A 22,224-nucleotide genomic window follows, 5' to 3' on the forward strand; every position below is an offset into this window, starting at 1 on the left:
AGTTAACTTATTGCAAGCATATGGCACTGCCGTGCGGACAAGCAATCGAGAGGCGAGAAGCGAGGCATGCCAGCGGGCAAAGGCAGCCCGGCTTACCATCCGTGTCGAATGCAGTGCCCGTTGCCAGCTTGATCATGACATCTGCCTGTAACTGAGAGATAACACCTTCTGCCTTCCACAGGTCTATTGCCAAAGCCAGAAACTTGCTGAAATCAATGCCTGCTTTGCCCAGCTCGCCCTTCAGCCGCGACCGCTCGGAGCGGCTGCCGGCGGCGGCGCACCGCTCAGTGAAGAAGTCCTTGAACTCCTCCCAGAACACGATGGAATGGCAAAAGAACTTGATCTCGTGGGAGTAGCCTGACTGAACGGCGATGGCGACGCGCGCCTGTGGATGTGCTTCACAAAACCTTTCCCACGAGTTGAAGCGCGACTTCAGCTGCTTAGCTTGGTTAGCTGCACCGCTCAATAGCGGCGTTGGACCTAGAGCCTTGCTGCCGGACTGGGCACCATGCTCATGTGTGCTCATGGGGGTTGAGTTCGTTGGAAAAGCGTATTACGGTTGCTGGGATGCCAACAGAACAAACGGGAGGGAGAATGATGCATGATTGAGGATGATGTCCCCAATGACCCTCCAGGTGGGGGGCCATCATGCCCATCATGGGGCACATCCTTACCGGGAGGCCTACCTGGGAATTTGGCCTCGACGAGCACTCGATACCACCATTGTGCTTGCACGCACGCAAGGCCGATGGCCGTTCGGAGGAGCTGGCATATTTGGGGTTTTTGAGTGCTCAACAGGGTCCTGCATTGCAATTCGATTACGAGTTGACTGTGCAGTGGCCCAGGAAAAGTCCTAAAGGCTTAAAGCCCCATCGGTAGCCATATGCATTAGCAGTAGCGACGCCCTGCCGGGCCAGCGGGATGTCCAGGAAGGTGGAGGAGTTGATTCTGACGGTGTGCCGCAAGCACCCGGAGGTGAGCGCCCTCTGCCACCGCTGCCTCCAGGCGCTGCCGCCACCGTGCCTGAACTTCTCGCCGCCACCACCTGGGGCAGGGGGTGCAAGACACGGCCCTTGAGGCGGAGCTGCCGAGTGTGGCGGTGAACGACCGCGCTGTGGCCATCAACTCGCTGCTGGCCTCGCTCAAGCTGCAGGCAGGTGGCGTGGCATTGTTTGACGGTGTTGCTGGTTGCGGCTGTGCCGTTGTGATGCGCATTTCTGGTTGCTCCCCATTTGATCACATCAAGACCTTGGCACTGCAGATCCTGGTCAACCCTGCCGATCCCAGCAGCCACATCTACAAGGCCAGCGCGGTGGGAGATGCGACTCGGTGCGTGGCGCCGCCGGCAGTAAAAACAACGGCAGCCTGGCAAAGTCCAGCTGGTCACGGCGCCCAATGCTGCTGCAGATTCAAGGGCCTGACCGCCGAGGACATGCTGGTGTACCAGTGCATCCAGGGCGCGGGCAACATGGGTGCGCAAGGCGGGGAGACTGTGCTGTGCTGCTCGGGCAGAATAGCAGGTTGCGATACGTGATGCCATGATGCCATTACATGTGTTGAACATCTAATTAACTCTTTCATCATGTGTGTCAGGCATCTGGACGCGCGACATGAAGCAGCGCACCAACCTGCAGCAGGTGCTTTGCGTGGTTCCTTTCCCTGGTTGTCGCATTCCCTGTCTTGGTTGTTTCGGTTAATGAGCAAAGCGCTTGCTGGTGCTGTGCAGCCCAAGATCAACAAGATTTTGAAGACCCTGGAGGAGCGCTGCCTGGTGAAGAGCATCAAAAGCGTGCAGAATGCAAGCCGAAAGGCAAGCCTCTGCTTGGGCCGTGGCACGTTTGGAACCCAGGTTGGGACACGTTGTAAACGCCCTTCTTGTGCCCTCTCGGAACCACTGCAGGTGTACATGCTGTATGAGCTGGAGCCCGCCAAGGAGCTGACAGGCGGCCCCTGGTATGGCCCTGATGCTTTTGACTCGGAATTCATCACGGTGCTGCAAGAGGTGCGCTGGGCATAGGGACCTCGTGAAGCTTGCTGCATTGCAGTTACCGCTTCGCTTCGTGTGAACTTCTGCAGTACCTTGCCTCATGCGGCGCAGGCCACTATGAGCTACATCAATACCAAGGGCGACGCCACGCTCGCAGACATTGTCAGGTTCATCAAGGAAACGGTGCGGGGCCAACATGTTCTGGGTGGCATTCAGGTTCTGGTTGCCAATAATCGCTGCCAGGTTTCACTCGTTATGTGCAGGGCATCAGCAAGCAGGCGCTCCAGGAGGATGATGTGGAACGCATCATCAACGTCAGTGCTCTGTGGACAGTCATGCCAGTCGTGCCTTTTGTTGAACCGGACATTTTCGGTGTTCACATTCACGCTCGGCGTGCTTCCCCATCTTGCAGACGCTAGAATGTGATGGCAAGATTGAGGGTGTGGAGGGCGATGAGGATGGCCTGCCGCACTACCGCCTGGTGAGCCCGCCAGCGCTGGTTAGGCAGCATGGCATCACCTTGCTTGGCGCTAAACTCGTGACGAGGGATTTGCCCATGCTGTCATTGCAGCCTCTCATGAGCATCCCAGAGGCCACCCCCTTCACCTCGATACCATGCGGAGTTTGCCCAGGCAAGCCACTATGCTCGCCTGCACAGCTCTTTCCCCCTTGTTATTGTGTGTGTGCCTTGTTCCTTGGGTGCTGCCTCACTGGATCGTCCTTTGCTCAACTCCCTCTTCTACAGTCTTCAACGAGTGCGTGGAGGGCGGGAAGATTAGCCCGCAGACGTGCATCTACTTTGACCAATGGCTCGACTTCTGACACCATTTCTATGCTCTAAGAAAGACCAATGACAAGACAATGGCGAGGACACAAATCCCCCATGAACGCCCTAAAGCGCTCACGCATGCTGCGCTGCAAAGGTCGCCATAAAACTTGAGAGCTGCTGCACCCCGCCAAGGGGCATGCTGTTATAGATGGAGGCGCGCATGCCACCCACGCTGCGGTGGCCCTTGAGCTGAATCTGCAGGCAGATCAAACAAGGTGCTCAGATCCAACACCGCTGTCAGCCGTCAATTGACACATGCTACTAGCTGGCGTGCCTCACCATGCCAAGTTTGGCTGCCTGGCTGATGAACTCCTTCTCCAGGTCGGGGTTGGAGGGAATAGTGAAGGGCACGTTCATTTGGGAGCGCGCCGCTGCAGGTCAAGGTGCAAGAGGTTGGCATCGGGGGCAGAATCTGGCCAATTGTCAGTAGTTGGGCTTGTTTCCTGCAGCGAGGCTATGTTGGCCAGTGGAACAGAAGTCCATCGTGCTGAACCGCAACCCTGACGCTACCTGGGTCCACGGGGCTGTTGTAGAAACCGTTGCTGCTGGCAATCGCGTCATACAGCACCTTGGCTTTCTGCAAGGATGGGCACCATGGTTTTCAAACCCCAACCGAGTCCAGACACTGATCCAGAGCCCTGTCCAGGGTCACCTTTTCGTTCGCCTGCTGCATTGCCATCAGGCCACCGTCGCGGCGCATCTTGGCAAACATCAGGCCGCACATGTAGATGGCCCAGCAGGGTGGCGTGTTGTACATGCTCTTATCTCCCGCCTGCACGTGGTAGTCGAGCATCACGGGAGTGATGGGCCTGCAGCACGGGTGGCACCAAGGAAAGGTGCTCGTGGCTGCAGGTGAATGGCCGACGATCACAAAAATGTGGTGTGTGTGTCCACGGCATCAAGTGCCCTGCCGCCCCCAAACCCCACCCACCACCACACACACGCATGCTGTACAACACCCGCCACCCCGAGCTGCTCTCGTCTCGTACCGTGCATTGCCAATGAGGTCATCTCGCACGATGACAATGGTGACGCCTGCAGGGCCAATGTTCTTCTGCGCACCGGCATAAATCAGGCCGTATTTGCTGACATCCACCGGCTTGCTGCAAAAGTTGCTGCTCATGTCGGACACCAGCACCTTCTCGCCTACTGCAGGCACCGCCTGCAACGGTCGCGCGAAAGCAGTTGGTGTAAGATCCAGGTGCATAGGCGGCACAATCCTGCTCTCCGAGATCATGCACCTTGAACTCCACGCCCTGAATGGTCTCATTGTCGCAGTAGTGCACATACTTTGCATCTGCATTGAGCAGACAGATGAGAGGTGTGGTGTTGTTTGGTCTGGTCTTGTTTGGGGAGTGGGGTGGGTGGATGGAACGTCCTCCGTTCCCTACCTGGGCTGAGGTTCCAGGCGCTGGGGTCGGGCACGCTCTTGTTATCGCCAGTAGCCGCCACATTCACCTTGGCGTACTTCTTGGCCTCTGCAGCGGATGTGAGTCTGAGTCGGGAAGATGCAGGAACAAGGCGGGACAAAGAACAGCAGCGAAACGATGGCCATACTACCCGCGTTCACCTCCTGCTGCCTTCTTGGACCAGCTGCCAGTCACAATGTAGTCCACCGTGTCACCATCAGCAGCCAGGTTCAGAGGGATTGCAGAAAACTGGGTGGACGCGCCGCCCTGCACGCACAGAAAAACAACATTCGCTGGGCAAGGGATTTGCTGCGGTCCACGGCTGCCACCCCCAGCCACCACTCCTACAACGTCGCCTGCTCCCTGGCGCTCTCGCCTGCATGAAAAGCACTTGGTAGTTGTCAGGAATAGCCAGCAGCGCCCGCAAGTCGGCCTCCGCGGTGTCGATGATGCTCTGGAACTCCTTCCCCCGGTGGCTCATCTCCATGACGCTCATGCCTGCCAGGCAGGGTGGGCAGCAGTGGCGATTGAGCAGGCAACTGAACTACATGCTCCACGCACTGCTGGAACCTGCCTTGACAGCTGCCTGCTGGAAGGAGCAAAACACAATCCACAAGACTCACCGCTGCCGCGCCAGTTCAGCAGGTCTGCCTGCGCCTGCTCCAGCACCTCGACAGGCAGCACCGCAGGGCCGGCGGAGAAGTTGAAGACGCGGTCATATGGCTGTGCGGGGCCAGACGGCGGCAGGCCTGCCGTGCCCGCCTGCTCCACAAGCACCGCGCTGACTGCAACCTGCAGCGGGGCGGTGGTGACGGCGGCAGCGTGCTGGTTGCAGGGGCTTCGTCGGCCACCCTCCCAGACCCAGCCACCCGAAAAATAACGGTTCGAGGGGTGCGGACGCTGGATGCTCTTGGGTTGGCTCGTTATGCCATGTGCTCCCTGCTTGCACACACCTGCCTCCTGCTCCCAACATGCTGCGCGGCGCGCTTGTGCTGCACCCGGGCGCCCGGCAGCGCCGGTGTGCCTGCGCGGAGAGCCATCACCATACTGCTGCGCTTCACCTAATACTCCTTCAGCAGTAGAAGAGAAAAGTATCACGCACGGGTGACTAAGAAGAAGAAGAAGAATGGCACAGGGTGCTACAGGTCCACAAAGCGCTCATGTCGTCGGCGGCTGCCAGGTGTCCCACCGGTGTTGCTGCTGCTCATCACAGCCTTCCCAGTCCACCACAAGGCCGGTAGCAAGCACCTGCTTTGCCCCACGGCGACGGAAGCACTCGCTCAGCGACACATGCTCGCAACCGCCATTGGGGTCGTGGCGGCAGCCCCGGACTGGCGCTGGCGCCATCGGGGCAGGGCGCTCGGCCTCGCTGCCTTCGCCGCCGCTGCTGCTGCTGCGTTCAAACTTCCCGCTGAGATTGCTACTGATGCTCTCCTCGCTGCCATTGGCATCCCGGAAAAGCTCCGCAGCGTACCTGTGCACAAAAATTGAAAACAACTTAGTTCTGCACATGCTGAGATACGCATTGGCCACCAACAGCACGCTTACATGGCCCAGCCACCAAAAGCGGCCTGCACGGGTACCACCGACACGCCGCCAACAGTCTTGCACTCAAAGCTGCGAGCGCTTTTGGGCCGCATGTAATTCAGAGTGCAGCTGCCCGGGAACAACCAAACCATGCTGTCCTCCTGCATGACATGCTGCACCCCGTGGCTGTCGCGTAGAGCAAGGAGATCACAGTAGACCGGAAGGCTGCCGTTTGTAAAGGGCGGTGTCTCATAGCCCACTGTGCCCATGTCATTCATGTACCTGAAGATTGTGTAGGGTGCATGGCATGCGGGATGGGCATAATGAGAACATAAAAAACGGTCCACTGGGCGAATCAGCAGTGTTCCGATGGAGCATCTCAAGCCGCCAGCTGCTGTGCCTCGCGGAGCTCACCAGCCACAGGCGCCATTTGCGTAGAGCACGTCCCAGTCGGCGCCGCGGTAGGGGAGAAGGGCATCGATGATATGCAAATGATCCTCGACACGCCACGGGAAGCACATGTCAGTGTCCACGGCAATCAGATAATCCACGTGAGGTGGAATTATTTCAAGGTACTTATTTCTCGCTACTGCTAGTAAGGACAAGTCTTTCTTGCCTTTCTCTGCCGAAAAGGATATCAGATGGACAGAGCGTCTGCTGGGATCCTGTGCCGTGTAGTTTGCAGCCCAGCGCTTCCAGACGCTCGCGGTGCCGTCCCGGGAGTCGTTCTCCACCAGCACGACATGCGCCGTCGCAAACTTGTCGGCTAGCCGCTCAACATTCCGAAGCACCCAGGGCAGCTCGTCCGCGACATCGCGCCCGATCATAGCCAGCATAACATGCAAGGTAGATGCAGATGCTTTTGCTGCACCAGCAAAGAGGAGTGTGGTGGGTGGCGGGGACAATGGCAAAAAATGGATGGGCGGCGCAATCCATGCACGCAGCAATGCAGGCAGCACTAGTATCATGCAGTGGATTAGACCCATGTGGTGAGCAATAGCAAGATTCTTGGTCAACACAAACCTTGCACACGTTGCCGCCCTCGCTCCGCCCGTCCCGCCGCCCGCTGTCCCCGAGAGCTCCAGGCGGCTAGAACCAGCAGCATTCCCATTCCCACGGCTGTTGTTGTGGCTCCATGGCAAGGCAGCCACCTGGGGCGGCGAGAGCGGGGAAGTGCAAAGGGGGCCCTCGCCATTGTTCGTGGTCATTGCTTGTTCAAGCAATGGCAGGGCAAGCAATTCCCAACTGATCTTGTGCCTCGGCATCATTGAAGTAAAATTTTAGGATGGCTTTGGAATCCAGCTCAGCATGCTGTTGCAGCTCAAAAACATTACAATGTGCATGCACAGCCAAAAGTGCATGCACAACTATCATTGACGGCGCAGGCTCGAGCGGACCGGCCGCGCTCTGCTTGCCCGAGCAACAAGCAGCATGTCAGGCGGCTTCGCGAAAAAGTTGAAGAATAAGCAGTCCCGTGTGTCAGTGCAAGGTGGGCGTCCCGTGCTAGGCGGACTTGGCTCCGCTGCAGGCATGCCGCTGTGAGACACACTGGTGTGCTCTGCAGGGCCCACGGCAGCACCAGAACACTCCAAGGAGGAGAATGGCCAAGAGGAGCAGCACACGCAGAAGAAGCGCAAGCTGCAGGCGGGAGCGGCAGCTGTGCCTGCCGCCGCCGCCACCGCTGCAGTAGCCAAAGCAGCAGCGGGCGATGATGGTGAGCGGGACAACCAGCCTTCGCAGAAGAAGCAGAAGGGGCACGTTGGGCTGGAGGTGGAGCACCAAACCGCGACTGTCAGCGGCATCATGTCGTCTCAGGTGCGTCCACTCGGCGGTGGCAGCACACCTTTTCGGGGCTGCCCCAAAGCTAACAGCTGTATTCCTCCGCCGCTGCTCCAGACTTTTGACCAGTTGGACTTGGCGGAGTCCACCAAGCGGGGCATTCAAGAGCTGGGATTTGTAAACATGACAGAGGTGCAGGCACGCACCATCCCGCAGCTGCTGGTGGGCCGCGACGTGCTTGGAGCCGCCAAAACAGGTGTGGGGTCCCCTGGCGTGTGGCATGTCGAGAGGCTGCACTTGATGTGATGAACCGCAGCTGTGCATCTATTTGGGCGCTAGCTCATCCTGCCGTGCCGCCATCGCCGATGCAGGGTCGGGCAAGACGCTCGCCTTCCTCATACCATGCGTGGAACTGCTTTACCGTGCCAAGTTCATGCCGCGCAACGGGACCGGCGCTGTTGTCATCCTGCCAACCCGCGAGCTGGCGCTGCAGATCTACAACGTGGCGCGCGATGTGATGCAGCACCACACGCAAACACATGGTGCGACACTGCGCGGGGGGGATGCTCATGCCGGCTACATGCTGATTGACCTGGTCCACCGTAGGTACAGCAGGTACATGGACAGCTATTCTAGCTGTCCATGAAGCAGTGAACCTCGACAACATTTAATGAGTCGACTTTACTACCAGTGGCGCGGCCCTCGTGTTCCTGCACAAGTGCAGGCTTGGTGATGGGCGGTGCCAATCGACGTGCCGAGGCCGAGAAGCTGGTCAAGGGCGTCAACCTGCTGGTCTCCACACCTGGCCGCCTGCTGGACCACCTGCAAAATACCAAGGGCTTTGTGTACCGCAACCTGGCCTGCCTGGTGAGGTGCTGGGGGTATGGGGCGAGATGCATGCCTGCTGGGGCTGGTGGGGCTTGATGCATGCTCGCTGTGTTGTCTGCACTGTCGCCTTGTCTGCCTTGTTGCATAGCACCCGTTCTGCCTTATGCGTAGGTGATTGATGAGGCGGATCGCATCTTGGAGATTGGGTTCGAAGAGGAGATGCGGCAGATTGTCAAGATCCTGCCCAAGGACCGCCAGACCATGCTGTTCAGCGCGACACAAACTACAAAGGTGAGGGCAAAAGCAAACCTGGTGGGGGATTAGACTGATGTGACTCATCGAACACGTCTGATGTTGCAGGTTGAGGACCTGGCACGGTTGTCCTTTAAGCGCAAACCACTGTACGTCGGCATAGACGACACTAAAGCCGTGGCCACCCGAGAGGGGCTGGAGCAGGTGTGCCCATTGTGGCAGCGGACTGCTGTGGGCAGTATCAGTCGCCTACTACCAGCGGTCAAGCCATTGCATTTGTGTCTAGTTCAATGGAAATTGCTACTGTCGCTTGCTACTGTCGCAGGGCTACTGCGTGGTGCCTGCCGACAAGCGTTTCCTGCTGCTTTTCACATTTTTGAAGAAGAATGCCAGCAAGAAGGTGCGGTCCGCTTGTATCTTGATGGGTTTTGCAAGCCACATGCCGCATAGGGCTAGTTGCGATATCGCGATGGCTGTTATGTGATGCAGGTGATGGTTTTCTTCAGCAGCTGTAACAGCGTCAAATTCCATAGCGAGCTCCTCAACTACATTGACATTCCCGTCAAGGCCATCCACGGCAAGCAGAAGCAGGCGAAGCGCACCACCACGTTCTTTGAGTTTTGCCAGGTGACCACTGCCAGCATCACGCAGTAAATGTGTGTGGGGGGTTGGGGGGTGTAGGGGATCATTGCATGCTCAGAGTTTGTTAATGCATCACGAGCGTGGTTGATCCCCTTTTCCAACTCTCTGTGCAGGCAGACAGTGGCATCCTGTTGTGCACGGACGTGGCGGCACGCGGCTTGGACATCCCCGCAGTAGACTGGATCATCCAGGTGGGCATTGGTAGCAGATCTTTCTAGTGGCATGACTACCAGAGGTCTGCGTCTTTGATCCTTGCGCGATTGCTCCCCAGCACTCCTCTTGTGTTCTGTGCTTTTTGCAGTACGATCCACCTGATGATCCCAAAGAGTACATCCACCGTGTGGGCCGGTCAGTGTCATATCCTTGTGGGCAGTCGGCTTGCACCGCGCTAGTTCTCTCATGCATCCCTGTCTAATCCATGTTGCCCTTGGGTGATTCGTGGATAATGCGGTGCAGTACAGCACGCGGGCGCAGCGGACGCGGCCGTGCGCTACTCATGCTGCTGCCTGAGGAGCTGAGTTTCCTCAAGTACCTCAAGGTACTGGCTTGCCAGCCGAAGGCATCAAAATGAACTGTGCGCACCTCATCCCTGTCCTTCTTCACTTCAGCCTTGGCATATCGTTCCATTTGGCGGGGAATGCAGGCGGCCAAGGTGCCCCTGAACGAGTACGAATTCCCCACCAGCAAGCTGAGCAATGTGCAGAGCCAGCTAGAGAAGTTGGTGGAGAAGAACTACTACCTGCACCAGAGCGCAAAGGAAGCTTTTAGGTGCGCAGCAAGAACGGCTTTAACGTTGCGGTGTCCCTGCACATTCCATCGCCACAGCCCATGTCCCACTGCCTGTGCCACAGGTCGTACATTCTGGCCTACAACTCGCACCACCTCAAGGACACATTCAACATACACTCACTGGACCTCAAGGCCGTGGCCAGAAGTTTTGGCTTCTCCTCTCCGCCACGCGTGAACATCAACCTAGAGAGCAAGGCCGCACACACGCGCAAGGCGCAGAAGGCAGGGCACGGCGCCGACTACCGGCGCATGAAGTCGGGTGGGTGGTAGGTGGAGGACAGGGTGCATCAGCCATTTTAAACTTCTACAAACAGCCAACAAAGATATTTGTGCACCCTGCCAAGCTGCAGGCCACAAGTTCAGCGCTTCAAACCCGTATGGCAAGGTTCAGGAAGCAGACACGCGCCAATTTGTGCGTGTGTGAATCAGGGCTTTACTGAATCTCTCACAAGGATTTGTAAAACTGCTTCACAAACTGCTGTTTACTCTTCTTCTGGCAATATTAAGGAGAGCAACTGTGTGGCCTCTACCTGGCCCGGCCAGCCATCTCCAGCTTCTTGAGCGCACCACGAGCCTCCGTCACTGCTGCTGCCTCCACCTTCTCCTGCTGCTTCAGCCCCTCCACCTCCTGCAGCGCCGAAGCGGCCGCCGCCGTCACCTGGTTAATCAGATCACGGGCCTCGCTTGCCTTCTTCAGTACAGCTGCTGCTGATTTCTCCGCATCCCTGTAGGAGGGCAGGAGCGTGCACATGGTGGTGGTGGGCCAGGTGGCATGCTGATTGTAATAATTTTGAAGGAGGTCAGGTGAGACAATAACAAAACACTTTTTTAAGCAGCACTCACTTGGCGGTAGCCACTGCTGCCTTGGCCTCATCTGCTGCCTCAGATGCTTCTCCCTGCAGCTGCGCCAGCTGTTTGCGAGCCGCCTCCTTGAGCTCCGCAACACGGGCACGCTCCGCCTCTCTGCACAACAAGCAAGCGATGGGGCAGTTTGTAGGCAGGAAGATGACTTCGGACGAAAGCTGTGCGAGACCTTCTAGGGAAGGGCCGGGGGCAGCACACACTCACAGCTGTGCCTGGCGGGCGCGGCGCTCCTCCTCGGCAGCCGCTTTTGCTGCCGCTGCCGCCTCACGGGCGGCCCGCCGCTCCTCCTCGGCAGCCTCACGAGCAGCACGGCGCTCCTCCTCGACAGCTGCCCTGGCAGCGGCACGCTCCGCTGCAACCTCTTCACGCGTCTTGCGTGCGGTGGCCGAGCTGCCAGTGCCGCCGCGGCCAACAGTGCCCGTGCCACGGCCAACTGTGCCGGTGCCACCCTTCTGCTGCGCATACCGCTTCTCGGCAATGGTGGCCAGGCTGTCCTTGCGGCCCAGCAGCTGGGTGCCCAACATGCTGCGGCGCGCGGGTGGCGCGTCCTCCTGTTCCTCCTGCACCGCCGCCTTCATCTTGCGGGTGCCGAAGGCAAGCGCCCCACGCTTGGGGACCTCCTCTTCCTGCACTCGGCCGTGCAAAAATGCACACCCAGCTGTATGCAGCAGGTGCGGGACTGATGGCAAGGCTGGCGTTGACGCCTGCCCATGCAGCTACACTGGCGCACCTCCTCTTCCGCCTCCTCCTCCACCAGCCGCCGGAAGACGTAGAAGCTGGGTACTGCGCCTTCGTTGTCCTCGGGGGGAATGGCGCGTGCCACCCTGCCAAACAAACCCATCAACTTCAATCGTGTTGGTAAAGGCAGGATGGCGCTACCAATCTCATGGCTTGCCCCACCTTATGCGGTCGTCCAGGTAGGCAATCTGAATAATGCGCCGGGGGGGGCCACCCTTGACCTTGCCGTCCAACTCAGGGAAGACAATCTGCAGACAGAACTCAGCGCCTCTGTGCGGCAGCATATTAATTTGCAGCAGGTGCTGGTGTCGTTGCTGCCTCATCAAGGCCCTGCAATGTGCGCGCACAGGCATCGCCTGCCCATTATCCTGCCCCTGGAAGGTGTAAGCGTTGATGGGGGTGAACTCCCCCCCCTGACGGGCGCTCCCGGGAATGAACCCAAGCCCCTTGTAAAAAACCTCCAGGAGGCAAGCCGCGCCCTGTGAGCTGACGTTTACAAAAGCTGTGTTTTTTTTTTTTTTGGGGGGGGGGGGGGGGGCTACCTCATTGATGCACACGTTTGGCTCCCGCAGGCTTTGCAGGGCACGCTGGCCAGGGAAGACAGCGCGGCCCAGCGGGGAACGAAACGGTCCTCCTGCTGTTTCAGGCTTGGAGGCATACAGAACCTGTGGCAGTGGGAACATGGTGGCAGCAGATGTGCGACTTCAGATGGATGCACCCTGGCATTCATCACACTTTTCCGGAGGTGAGGCAGCCCACCTCATAGTCACCGAACAGCAGCGTCGAGCGGAGGGGGTTGCGGGGGCAGAAGCCCTCCAGCTCCTCCACCAGCTCCTCAATTTGCTGGCGCTTGGCAGCTGAGGCATTCAGCCCACCATCGGTGCGCTCTGCCAGCTCGAGCAGCTGGCTCACCAGCTCCTGCGGGCCGGGGGGCACGTGGGTAGTTCAATCCCACCCACCATGCTGAGCGTAATGTCTGTATCGATGCCCACCTGGGCTTTGCTAGGGCTGGACTTGGGCTTGGCGGGGGCCAGGAAGCCAAACAGGGCCTGCGTGCGGACGGGCCTTGGAACACCTGGGTGCGGCCGCCGCCCCTCGCTGCGGCGGCTGGCGGAGGTGGCAGCGGGGCCGCCGCGCTGCTGCAGCGGCTGTCCCGCACGGGCAGCGGTGGCCGACAGCAGCATTGTGGGAGCAAGCTCGTTGCAAGGGGTCTGGGTGCCAAAGGGGTCTGCTCGCTGCTCACACTGGCCGCGTTAGCCGCCAGAGCCAGGAGTTCCAACAGGGTGGAACAGGAGAATGCCAGGGCTCGGAACTGCTTCCAGGCTCGCTCGCGAGGTAATCCGCAGCGATCGCGCCGTACAAATGGAGTACTGCCCGGAGCTGCGATGCTCCGAATGAATAGGAGGCTATTGATCGAAAGTGGGCTGTCAGTGATCGAAGCTGTGCAGAACAAGCTGCGTGCTGCCCGCGTAGAGGCACCAGGCATTGGCAAGAGCCATGAGCGAGTCTCAGCACCGAGCTGGTAGGGCTGGTGCACGCGATCACTTTATGGACTGCCGGCCAGCCCGAAGGCAGATGCGCGCCACTTCCCGCCGTTGCCTGTTTTAAAATGCAACTGGGGAGCGGAGCCGCCGTTCGCCCAGCGATTCCCCGGGTACATAACAGGGTCTGACCACCCCTCCGGAACGCGCCAATCATGTGCAGGCCCGGCGCCCAGCCCCTGCCCCAGCGCCGCGCACACGGCCAGCCGCTCCCAGCAGCAGCAGCAGCAGACGCCTGGCGCGTCGGTGATGCACACGCCCGGCAGCCTGGCGCTTAACGCGTCGCTGGGCATGCCCAGCACCGCTGTGCGTGGCGCGCTCGGCAGCCAGCCCACGCCCGCCACGCTGCGGCGCCCCGACCTGGGCCACTACGTCGGCTTCCGCATGCCGCCCAACTCGGCCGGGCGCCGCAGCAGCCTGGCGCCCACGGTGTGAACACAGGCGATGTGCTGCGCAAATGCAGCGGGTTGGAGCAAGTGCAGAGTGGATGCACACAGAGCTGGCGGATGGACATGCATGATCTGGCTGCTGGCTGCTGCAGGACTCGGTGCCCATCTCATCCAACGACATGGACGGGGACGCCGACCAGACGTTCATCTGGGGCACCAACCTGTCGGGTGCGCAAGCAGGATGCGGACAGCAGCAGTGCGTGGCCACGGCGGCCTGGTGCTCCGCTGGGCATCTGCCACAGCAGCTGCAGACAGCCAAGATTGCATGAGCACCCGTGCTTGCTGCCACCCAACGCGTTCCTTGTGTCACTGTGCCGCAGTGAGCCGCGTCCAGGCACGCTTCAACGCCTTCATCCATACCTTCAAAGAGCTCGGCACTGACGAGGACTACAAATACATGCAGCTGCTGCAAGAGGTGCGAGCACGGGATGTGTGCCCGTGCTTTGTGCATTGCAGAGCTGTTTAACGCCAAGGCATGAGATCAGTGGTCCACCCCATGTTTCTGTTCGTGCTGCTTTTTGAGGCTGTGAGTATGCTGCGCACTGTGGCTGTAGACACGGGCCCGTGGCGAGGTCAGCTTCAACATTGATGGTAATCACATGTACGAGTTTGACCGCACGCTGTACACCTGGGCCATCACCTACCCGGCAGAGACAGGTATTGTTGGTTGCTGACAGCTGCCTAGAGGACGCGAAGGGCGCCCACATCTGGATGCCAAAATTGCCGTCGCACTCACGTCGCCTGCACAGCTTGCTACGGCTGCAGTGCCCATCTTTGATGGCCAGCTGTCTGCCATTGCTGCCGAGCTGGAGGGACGTGACCCTGAGGAGTGCCAGATCCAGGTACGCGGATAGAACGCGCAGGATGCTTGAAGTGCCGCCACGGTCGATGGGCCCGCACTGTGCTGGTGCCCTGCCCGATGCGCCTGAAACTGAATCACTGACTGGCGAGCTGGGTTTGCAGTCGCGCATCTACAACCTGCGCGAGACCAAGGTGATCCGAGACCTGAACCCCGCCGACATCAACAAGCTGATCAGCGTCAGCGGCATGGTCACGCGCACCTCGGGCGTCATCCCTGACCAGAGGTGCTTTGCGAGGGCAGGGCAAGCAAGACATTTCGAGGGAGATGGGAGGGAGGCGAGCAAGCGGGTGCAGCCTGGATACGGCTAGCCCGGGTTGCATTGCTTGCTTGCCTGCCAGTGTTCCTCCTGCATTGACACCAATGCCCCATTGCCGCCTTGCCTACAGTCTTGCGCTCTTCTGCTGCACCCAGTGCGGCAGCGAGGAGGTGTCGTGGAATGATCGCGGCAAAGTGAACGAGCCCAGCAAGTGCCCCAACCCCGCTTGCCAGGCCAAGTTCAGCATGCAGATGGTCTACAACCGCTCCTGCTTCCTGGACAAGCAGCTGATGAAAATGCAGGAGAACCCCAATGAGATCCCTGAGGGCGAGACGCCCCACACCGTGTCCATGTTTGCACGCCAGGTGTGTGGTGAGGGGGGCTGATGTGCAGTCTATGCTGTTTGCACCCAGACGCAGCGCGGTGGCGGCATCCATGCACCACCAACCTGGCCGGTACGTCACCTCATGCCCTCCCGCATGCAGGACCTGGTCGACCTGGCCAAGCCGGGTGACCGCATCACCGTGACGGGCGTGTACCGTGCCATGGGCGTGCGTACCAACCCACGCCTGCGGGAGCTCAAGGTGCGGGCCCTGGCAAGCAGGGAAGCCTGCCAGTTCTGCACCACTGAGCCGTGGCGACGCCATTTGTGAGGGTTTTCTGCGCAATTTGTACTCTCTCACACTGCATTGAACTGCAGAGCGTGTACAAAACCTACATCGACGTGGTTCACATCCAGAAGGATGAGGCATCCAACCTCTTCTCCATGTTTGCTGCCGAGGAGAGCCAGATGCAGGCCACTGCGCAGGAGCTGCTGAGCCAGACCGTGCAGCAGCGCAACCTGGCAGACGCTCCCAACACCCAGGTGGGGAGGTGGGACAGGGGAGGGCACAAAGGCGAATGCATACTAGGCACCTTTGCGAAGGGCAGACCCCTAAACATGCGACACCCACGGTTCTTTTTTGCTCGGAGTGCAGGATGCCGGCACCTTGCTGCACACTAGCAATATGACACGAGAGGAGATGGAGATAAAGCGCCACGCCTTTAGGGTGAGTGCGCTGCACCACCGCTGCTGCTGCACCGCCCGGACGGCCACCTGCAAGCCGCACCTGTTCCCTCATCTCCCGCCCGCTTGCCTGCCTCCTTCCAGGAGCTGGCTGCCGACCCCAACATCTATGCACGACTGGCAGCCTCCATTGCACCCTCCATTTGGCAGCTGGATGACGTGAAGAAGGGCATCCTCTGCCAGCTGTTTGGTGGCGTCAGCAAGGTGGGATGCTGTCAAGCAGCGTGGCACGTGCGAACCCCACAGTTGCCATATTGGAAGGACTGCTGTTTGGTCGCTCCATGCCCTGCAGATGCTGCCGGGCGCCAAGACCCGCGGCGAGATCAATGTGCTGCTGGTGGGCGATCCCGGCGTATCGAAGTCGCAGCTGCTCAGGTCTGTCAGCAGCCAAGCAGCCGCCACATTGGAGGCAATCCCATTGGAGGCAATCGCCCGGACATGTGCAGTCAACATACGTTGCTGCCTGCTGCTGCCTGCCACCTGCAGCTATGTGCATAAGCTGGCTCCCCGCGGCATCTACACCAGCGGCAAGGGCTCCTCGGCTGTTGGCCTGACAGCATACGTCACCAAGGCACGCTGCTACTTCTGCACTCCTGCCAGTGTGTCTGAACCACACAGTGTCCTGCTGCCATGAGTGCGAAGCCACCGTTCCTCATGGGTGCTGCTCTGGTGTAGGATCCCGAGACCAAGGAGATGGTGCTGGAGTCGGGTGCATTAGTGCTGTCTGACAAGGTGCGTCACATTCAGGAGCCTAAGGGCTTGGATGTGGATTGCTGCTGTGCCAACCTGGCTGTTGCTGCACTGATTGTGTCTGCAGGGTGTGTGTTGCATTGACGAGTTTGACAAGATGAGCGACGCAGCACGCAGCATGGTGAGTAGAATTATAGTAGGATAATGCACTCCCGCAGCTTTGGCATGTGCCGGGACGAGCGGCAGGCTTGACACGTGTGGCGCTGAGCAGCGGTCGAGCTTCCCATTCCCCACACGCAGCTGCATGAGGTGATGGAGCAGCAGACCATCAGTGTGGCAAAGGCGGGCATCATCGCAACACTCAATGCGCGCACCAGCGGTGAGGCAGGGCCACTGCACTTGTTGCAGAAACTCTCCCTCTGCTGCACACCCTTCTGTGACTTAGATGCTCACGGATTCCACCCGCTGCAGTGCTGGCATCTGCCAACCCGGTGGGCTCGCGCTACAACCCGCAACTGTCGGTGGTGGAGAACATCCAGCTGCCACCCTCGCTCATGTCGCGCTTCGACCTCATCTACCTGGTGGGGCTGGCTTCATTGGGGATCCATCCTTCACGAGGATTCCCGGACTGCCGATCTGCTGTGTTGTGATGCTAAGCAAAAAACTTTACGACTGCAGCTTCTGGATAAGGCCAACGAGGCCAGCGACCGCAAGCTTGCACGGCACCTGGTGTCCCTGTACGGCAATGGCGTGGGCCGGCTGGGCAACGAGGTGAACTCGTCGGCCTGCCTGCCTGCCTGCCTGCCCACATGTATGCTCAGCACATGTTCTACTTGGTTTCACACAGAGCACCCCCATTTCCCTACCCAACAGGCTGACATGATTCCCATGGACACCCTGCGCGACTACATTGCCTATGCGCGCGCTACCTGCTTCCCTACGCTGCAGCCCGAGGCAGCCAATGTGACTGTCTGCAGTGCCTGGCTGGCTGGGATTTTGCTGGCGCTTTCGGCGTCCGTGCTTCGCATCATGCGGCATTCTGAGCGTTTGTACCCTGCACCGCTTGCAGGCGCTGTCCCAGGCATACGTGGAGATGCGCAGCCTGGGCATGAGCAGAAAGGTGGGGATGGTGACTGGACTGCGCGGGGACGGACGTTGATTGTTGACACTGGTTGCCGTGGTTCCTTGCAGATTGTGTCGGCCACGCCGCGGCAGCTGGAATCCCTCATCCGCTTGTCAGGTGGGCGGCCAGCCCTCACTGCCCATCTCCTTAGCTAGCACCTGTGGCCAGATCCGCTTGCTTGAGCAAGGCTAGAGCAGCCTGCACACCCGTTGGCCCATGCTGCCCTGCAGAGGCCCAGGCACGCATGCGGCTGAGTGACAGCGTGACGGTGCAGGACGTGGGGGAGGCGGTGCGGCTGATGCAGGTGGCCATGCAGCAGTCGAGCGTGGACCCCCGCACCGGCCAGATCGACATGGATCTACTGATGGGAGGCGTGTCTGCCGCCGACCGTGCCATGAAAGCCCAGCTGACGGGAGAGCTGCGCGCTCTGCTGGAGCAAAAGGCAAGGCGTGGCAGCAAGCCGGCGTGCCTGAGCTCTGCGGATGTTGATCACCAGGGGGGGCGGATGTTGGTCACCATGGCATGTCAGCCTTGCGTGGGCTGCTGGATTGTCTGGATGCAAGTATGCATCCCACAGCCTCCCTGCGCCGCACCTCGTCCGTTGCAGGCGGGCCCCAACGGCCTGCGCATCGCCGACGTGCTGGACAGCATCAATGCCCAGAGCAGCGTGCGCGTGAGCGAGCGCGACCTGCGGCAGGCGCTGAATGAGCTGGTGCGCCTGGGTGGTGGTGGGCATGGTGGCGTCTGGGTTTGTAGGGCCAACCCAGTGAGAACTGGGACCCAGTTTCTGTTTTGCAGGAGGACGTTGCCCGGGTGCAGCAGGGCGTGGTGATGCTGCGGGCATAGCAGAACCCAGTGGATTCCAGTGGAGGGGCGCCAGTTCCTTGCTGCACAGCTTGTGGCCGATGGAAGCAGGAATCGGGGTCCGCCAAATGAGGTCGCAGAGGACATGTAGTCGTAGAGGAGGAGGTGATTTACAACACTAACGTAATGTACAAAAAGAAACCTTCTTCAAGCAACATGAAAAACAGACGCAAAATTGGAGAGAACGTTGAGCTGGAGGGCTGCATTGGCACAGCGCAGCACAGCTCCTCAGCACAGCTCCTGCCTCTGGGGATCTCGCAGCCGCGCCCACTTCACCAATCGCCCTCCGTCAAGCCCCGCCGCAGGCTGGCCTGCTGCTCGCGGGTGAAGCCAATGTAATGCATGTACTCGCGCATGCCGCCATACCGCTCCTTGCAATACTGCAGCAAGCCGCGCATGGCCTCTGGGGGTGCCGCGGCAAACACCTTCTCGTCCATGCCCCTGAGGTCACTCTGCTTCTCGATGCCACCCAGCGCCACCTCGTGCACGCCGTCCGACCTGCAGGTTTGTGCGGTCAGCTCAGGGTACCTCTTTCCTGCTCAGCCAGCTGGGAGTCTGCATGGGCTTGGCCCCGTTGCAAGGGAGCATCCCTACCTGACATAGTCGGCCACGATTTCCTCCTCGCTCACACAGCACGCAGACAGCACCAGCGCCGCCATGAGGCCCGTGCGATCCTTGCCCAGCTGTGGTGGTGGACATGGCGGCTAGATCAGGCTGTGAGACTGGCTTTGAAAGCCAGGCAGGATTGGGGGGCCCCTGTCTGGCATGGCCATATGCTTACCTTGCAGAAGAACATGCAGGGCCGCTGTTGCTCCAGGGAGGAGGTTATCAGCTGCAGCGGGGAAGCACATGACAAAGGGGAGGTGCGTATCCAGATGCCTATGGCAAACCTCAGGTGTACATGTAGTACAGCTTGGCAGGCGTGGCGTGGCACACAGCTGCACACCCCAGATGATGCAACACTTGAACCCTGGATGCACTCGCCTGCAGTGACCTGGCAATGTGCGCCTGCGACGTGTCCACCAGGATCTGGTAGATGAGCAGCAGCCCACCCCGATTGATCTCCCTGCAGGCAGGCGCGGCAGCCAGGCATCAGCGTGGCATGGCAGCCCAACAACGCAGGAAACAAAGGCAGCCAGGCGGCGCTTACGGTACGAGCGTGTCCCGCATCGACTCCTCGTTCCCCGTCAGCTTGTAGAATCCGGCCCAGAGCAGCTTGGAAATGGGCAGCTTGCTGCAGCAAGATGGAGCATGGTGTATGCTTTCAAGCAACCAAGAACTGCCAACTGTACCAACTGCAACTGAAGCCGGCAGGAGGCGGGCCTTCTGGCAGCCCGATTGCTGCCCTGCACTGCCTCACGCGCTGACCTCATCATGCCCCGGATGACGCGGCTGCGCTCCAGCAGCGATAGGCGATGCAGCTGAATGTCTTCCAGGTCTACGCCGTGCAGCGCCGCATTGTGGTCTACGACCACCTGTGCTTGTGCCGCCCAGCATAGAAGTCACAAAGAGAGCACGTTTGGCCCAGCTGATACATCAACCGTGGGCCAGCAACAGCAGGTTCACCCAGTAAGGTCTCTGTCCCACCCAGGCCCCACCTCTGTCACGGTGCCGCTCGAGTCGTAGGTTCTAATGACGCCGTTGCTCAGCATCAGTGACCAGGCGGTGTCCTCTTTGAGCTCATCCGCTGATCTGGATGTGGACAACATGGCACGGAGGGTGGGGCACGTGGGACGAGTGGAGAGCTGACAACAGCGGTCAGGCTTCCCACCCACCTGAAGTCTATCATCTGCTGCACCCGCAGCTCCTTGCGCAGCAGCATCACATCCTCCTGTGATGCACGAGCCGGGCTCCCGGAGCGAAACAGGCGGCCTGCGACGCATGGCAGGTGGATGTCAAACAGCCCCAGCCATGTACCGAGAACAGCCACCTGTGCACCTGGTTTGAGCTGGGGGGACGCCTCTGCCAGGTCCCTAGCATTAAGGATGTGTGTCAAAGTGCTGAGGTGCACGGCGGAAGGGGAGCGGTGCGTCGAGGCGGCTGCATGGGCGCCCTCCAGGGCGGCGCTGCTCATCCCGCCGCCGGCGCCGCCACCGCCGCGCTGTGTCCTGGCGTCCAGCTGGGGCTGCTGCCTATCAGCAGGCTGTGTGCAACCCAGCAGCCCTCTCTTCTGCGGGCTGCCGAGCCTCACGAGCGTGGCCAGGCGTCTGCAGGCAGCTGCGGCAGCGGTCATGCGCACCCCCAATTGGAGCTATGTGCGTCGGCTGAAACAGGAGGTGCAGTTTGGCTCGAGGCGGTACATCTGACAAGACTGGCGCTTCGCATCGTCGCAATGCGCTTTTTATGGTGCTCACATAATAAACAACCACGATGGCCAAAGCTTCAAAGGCCACGCGAAAGTTTAAGGCGAAAGGCCACCTCAATTCGGCCATCAGGCAACGCAAAACAGTGCAGAAGATAAAGAGAGCGCGCCAGCAACAGGAGGCGGGGAGAGGCAAGCCGCTGCATGCATGCCCACGCCCATTGGCGGCATGCAGACAGAGGGCTTTGCGAGAAGGCCTTACACGGCTCCATGCAGATGGGGAAGGAGAATACCCCCCATTGGACCACCTCCCCCCACTCATCCCCCTGCAGCCAGCAAGAGACGCAAGGCGGGGGCGGCCGGCGGCGATGAGGGGCAGCAGGCCGACCAGCCCGCGAAGGCCCTGGAGGACATGTCCATCGACGAGTTCCTGGCCGGCGGTTTCCTGGAGGCGCAGCCCCCCGCTGGTGGTGGTGTGGGTGCTGGCCCGCCTTCTGACGACGGTGAGCCGCCGTGGAAGATCAAGTGGAAAGCCGTGTGTCTATGTGTCCAGTTGTATGTATGCACAGTAAACCGTCTGCTGATTGCAGCTTGCATTGCACCCCATGTTGCGCTACTGCAGACAATGAGCTGTTGGACGGCGATGCGGCGCTAGACAGTGATTTGGGCAGCGGCAGCAGCGGTGAGGATGAGCCTCGAGTAGCCGTGCCCACACTGGCCAGCAACAAGCGGGGCAAGCGGCAGGCAGCTCAGGCTGCAGCGGGCAGGAGGAGCAAGCAGGCAGAAGAGCAGCGGCAGCAGTCAGTAACGCCGTCAGACAGCGAGGGTGACAAGGAGGAGGGAAGTGAGGGCGAGGGCGAGAGCGGAGGTGACAGCGGCAGCAGCAGCGATGGGGAGCAAGATGAGGATGCAGCCGAGCATGGAATGGCTGGCGGCGGCAAGGCGGTGCTCAAGGCTGAGATGGCTGCACACAAGTCGCAATTGGAGGCGCTGAAGCAGCAGGATCCCGAGTTCTACGCCTACTTGCAGGTGAGACTGACTGTGTAATCCAATGCCTGGCCTGAATGCTGGCCAGGAACATTCCTCAATATCAATTTTTGACGCTTTGAACATCGCATGTGTTGTCCTCCACCGCTTCGCATTGCAGTCCACCGACCAGGAGCTGCTCAATTTCGGCCAGGAATCGGAGGATGAGCTGGACAGCGATGAGGAGGTCGAGGAGGGTGGAGAGGGGCCAGCAGGCGAGGGCGAACAGGGGCTGGCTGAATACGGCCAGCAGCAGAAATTGGGTGGTGTCACCTTGGCCATGGTGGAGGGCTGGTGCCAGGCGGCGCGCGACAATGCCAGCATTGGTGCAGTGCGCAACATCATGAAGGTGCGTCAGCCCGCCCGCGATTGTGCTGGTTGACCCCCCCCCCCCCCCATTG

The 22,224-nt window shown here is 60.0% G+C and overlaps 7 protein-coding genes across 7 annotated transcripts in view; 4 read left to right on the forward strand and 3 right to left on the reverse strand.

Annotated features, from left to right (window-relative positions):
- Nucleotides 1-718: 718 nt before the first annotated feature.
- CHLNCDRAFT_59631 (hypothetical protein) lies at nucleotides 719-2,993 on the forward strand. Its single transcript, XM_005849487.1, has 12 exons — nucleotides 719-975; nucleotides 1,055-1,153; nucleotides 1,262-1,329; nucleotides 1,408-1,472; nucleotides 1,594-1,637; nucleotides 1,727-1,810; nucleotides 1,901-2,002; nucleotides 2,099-2,170; nucleotides 2,251-2,301; nucleotides 2,400-2,468; nucleotides 2,559-2,619; nucleotides 2,733-2,993. The coding sequence occupies exons 1-12, from the start codon at nucleotides 922-924 to the stop codon at nucleotides 2,807-2,809; spliced, it is 846 nt and encodes a 281-aa protein (XP_005849549.1). The 5' UTR covers nucleotides 719-921; the 3' UTR covers nucleotides 2,810-2,993.
- CHLNCDRAFT_142929 (hypothetical protein) lies at nucleotides 2,889-6,579 on the reverse strand (the record flags this gene model as incomplete). The annotated part of the gene is made up of 11 exons (XM_005849749.1): nucleotides 2,889-3,011; nucleotides 3,096-3,187; nucleotides 3,327-3,393; nucleotides 3,469-3,625; nucleotides 3,806-3,978; nucleotides 4,058-4,113; nucleotides 4,208-4,294; nucleotides 4,387-4,492; nucleotides 4,617-4,723; nucleotides 4,849-5,017; nucleotides 6,454-6,579. The coding sequence occupies 11 exons, from the start codon at nucleotides 6,577-6,579 to the stop codon at nucleotides 2,889-2,891; spliced, it is 1,263 nt and encodes a 420-aa protein (XP_005849811.1).
- Nucleotides 6,580-7,183: 604 nt separating this feature from the next.
- On the forward strand, nucleotides 7,184-10,466 carry CHLNCDRAFT_142930 (hypothetical protein; the record flags this gene model as incomplete). The annotated part of the gene is made up of 15 exons (XM_005849488.1): nucleotides 7,184-7,241; nucleotides 7,317-7,567; nucleotides 7,649-7,787; nucleotides 7,903-8,073; nucleotides 8,256-8,398; nucleotides 8,531-8,650; nucleotides 8,720-8,815; nucleotides 8,937-9,011; nucleotides 9,101-9,238; nucleotides 9,367-9,444; nucleotides 9,555-9,593; nucleotides 9,765-9,791; nucleotides 9,897-10,021; nucleotides 10,105-10,301; nucleotides 10,393-10,466. The coding sequence occupies 15 exons, from the start codon at nucleotides 7,184-7,186 to the stop codon at nucleotides 10,464-10,466; spliced, it is 1,731 nt and encodes a 576-aa protein (XP_005849550.1).
- A 102-nt stretch (nucleotides 10,467-10,568) lies between these two features.
- Nucleotides 10,569-12,828, reverse strand: CHLNCDRAFT_57242 (hypothetical protein; the record flags this gene model as incomplete). Its single annotated transcript, XM_005849750.1, has 9 exons — nucleotides 10,569-10,767; nucleotides 10,886-11,005; nucleotides 11,111-11,532; nucleotides 11,637-11,730; nucleotides 11,807-11,892; nucleotides 12,019-12,102; nucleotides 12,187-12,309; nucleotides 12,404-12,562; nucleotides 12,637-12,828. 9 exons carry the CDS (start codon nucleotides 12,826-12,828, stop codon nucleotides 10,569-10,571), a joined length of 1,479 nt encoding a protein of 492 aa, XP_005849812.1.
- A 606-nt stretch (nucleotides 12,829-13,434) lies between these two features.
- CHLNCDRAFT_142932 (hypothetical protein) lies at nucleotides 13,435-18,477 on the forward strand (the record flags this gene model as incomplete). Its single annotated transcript, XM_005849489.1, has 23 exons — nucleotides 13,435-13,614; nucleotides 13,727-13,802; nucleotides 13,955-14,049; nucleotides 14,189-14,291; nucleotides 14,400-14,476; nucleotides 14,598-14,719; nucleotides 14,883-15,117; nucleotides 15,238-15,336; nucleotides 15,453-15,617; nucleotides 15,730-15,801; nucleotides 15,903-16,022; nucleotides 16,111-16,193; nucleotides 16,305-16,362; nucleotides 16,494-16,550; nucleotides 16,809-16,887; nucleotides 16,980-17,089; nucleotides 17,187-17,279; nucleotides 17,382-17,471; nucleotides 17,578-17,628; nucleotides 17,700-17,748; nucleotides 17,862-18,115; nucleotides 18,239-18,343; nucleotides 18,430-18,477. The coding sequence occupies 23 exons, from the start codon at nucleotides 13,435-13,437 to the stop codon at nucleotides 18,475-18,477; spliced, it is 2,421 nt and encodes an 806-aa protein (XP_005849551.1).
- Nucleotides 18,478-18,592: 115 nt separating this feature from the next.
- On the reverse strand, nucleotides 18,593-19,178 carry CHLNCDRAFT_57244 (hypothetical protein). The gene is made up of 2 exons (XM_005849751.1): nucleotides 19,090-19,178; nucleotides 18,593-18,993 (listed from the first exon to the last, which is right to left on the reverse strand). Exons 1-2 carry the CDS (start codon nucleotides 19,152-19,154, stop codon nucleotides 18,768-18,770), a joined length of 291 nt encoding a protein of 96 aa, XP_005849813.1. The 5' UTR covers nucleotides 19,155-19,178; the 3' UTR covers nucleotides 18,593-18,767.
- A 1,548-nt stretch (nucleotides 19,179-20,726) lies between these two features.
- CHLNCDRAFT_142934 (hypothetical protein) overlaps nucleotides 20,727-22,224 on the forward strand; it is a gene marked incomplete at both ends in the record, with an annotated part of 4,215 nt that continues 2,717 nt past the window's right edge. Inside the window, 4 exons of the mRNA XM_005849490.1 lie at nucleotides 20,727-20,754; nucleotides 21,130-21,300; nucleotides 21,420-21,826; nucleotides 21,945-22,172. Of these exons, the coding sequence (XP_005849552.1) occupies nucleotides 20,727-20,754; nucleotides 21,130-21,300; nucleotides 21,420-21,826; nucleotides 21,945-22,172 (834 nt within the window). The remainder of the gene's footprint in view (nucleotides 20,755-21,129; nucleotides 21,301-21,419; nucleotides 21,827-21,944; nucleotides 22,173-22,224) is intronic.

Source organism: Chlorella variabilis, assembly GCF_000147415.1.
Source record: "Chlorella variabilis unplaced genomic scaffold CHLNCscaffold_5, whole genome shotgun sequence".
In the NCBI taxonomy this organism is placed as follows: Eukaryota; Viridiplantae; Chlorophyta; class Trebouxiophyceae; order Chlorellales; family Chlorellaceae; genus Chlorella; species Chlorella variabilis.

Excerpts from the sequence above, each read along its gene's own strand:
- CHLNCDRAFT_59631 (XM_005849487.1), top strand. The coding sequence starts at position 922 with ATGTCCAGGAAGGTGGAGGAGTTGATTCTGACGGTGTGCCGCAAGCAC. Across the intron at positions 1,154-1,261 it reads TGGCCTCGCTCAAGCTGCAG|ATCCTGGTCAACCCTGCCGA; the intron begins GCAGGTGGCGTG and ends TTGGCACTGCAG. Across the intron at positions 2,469-2,558 it reads GCCTGCCGCACTACCGCCTG|CCTCTCATGAGCATCCCAGA; the intron begins GTGAGCCCGCCA and ends CTGTCATTGCAG.
- CHLNCDRAFT_57244 (XM_005849751.1), bottom strand. The coding sequence starts at position 19,154 with ATGGCGGCGCTGGTGCTGTCTGCGTGCTGTGTGAGCGAGGAGGAAATC. Across the intron at positions 18,994-19,089 it reads ATCGTGGCCGACTATGTCAG|GTCGGACGGCGTGCACGAGG; the intron begins GTAGGGATGCTC and ends ACAAACCTGCAG.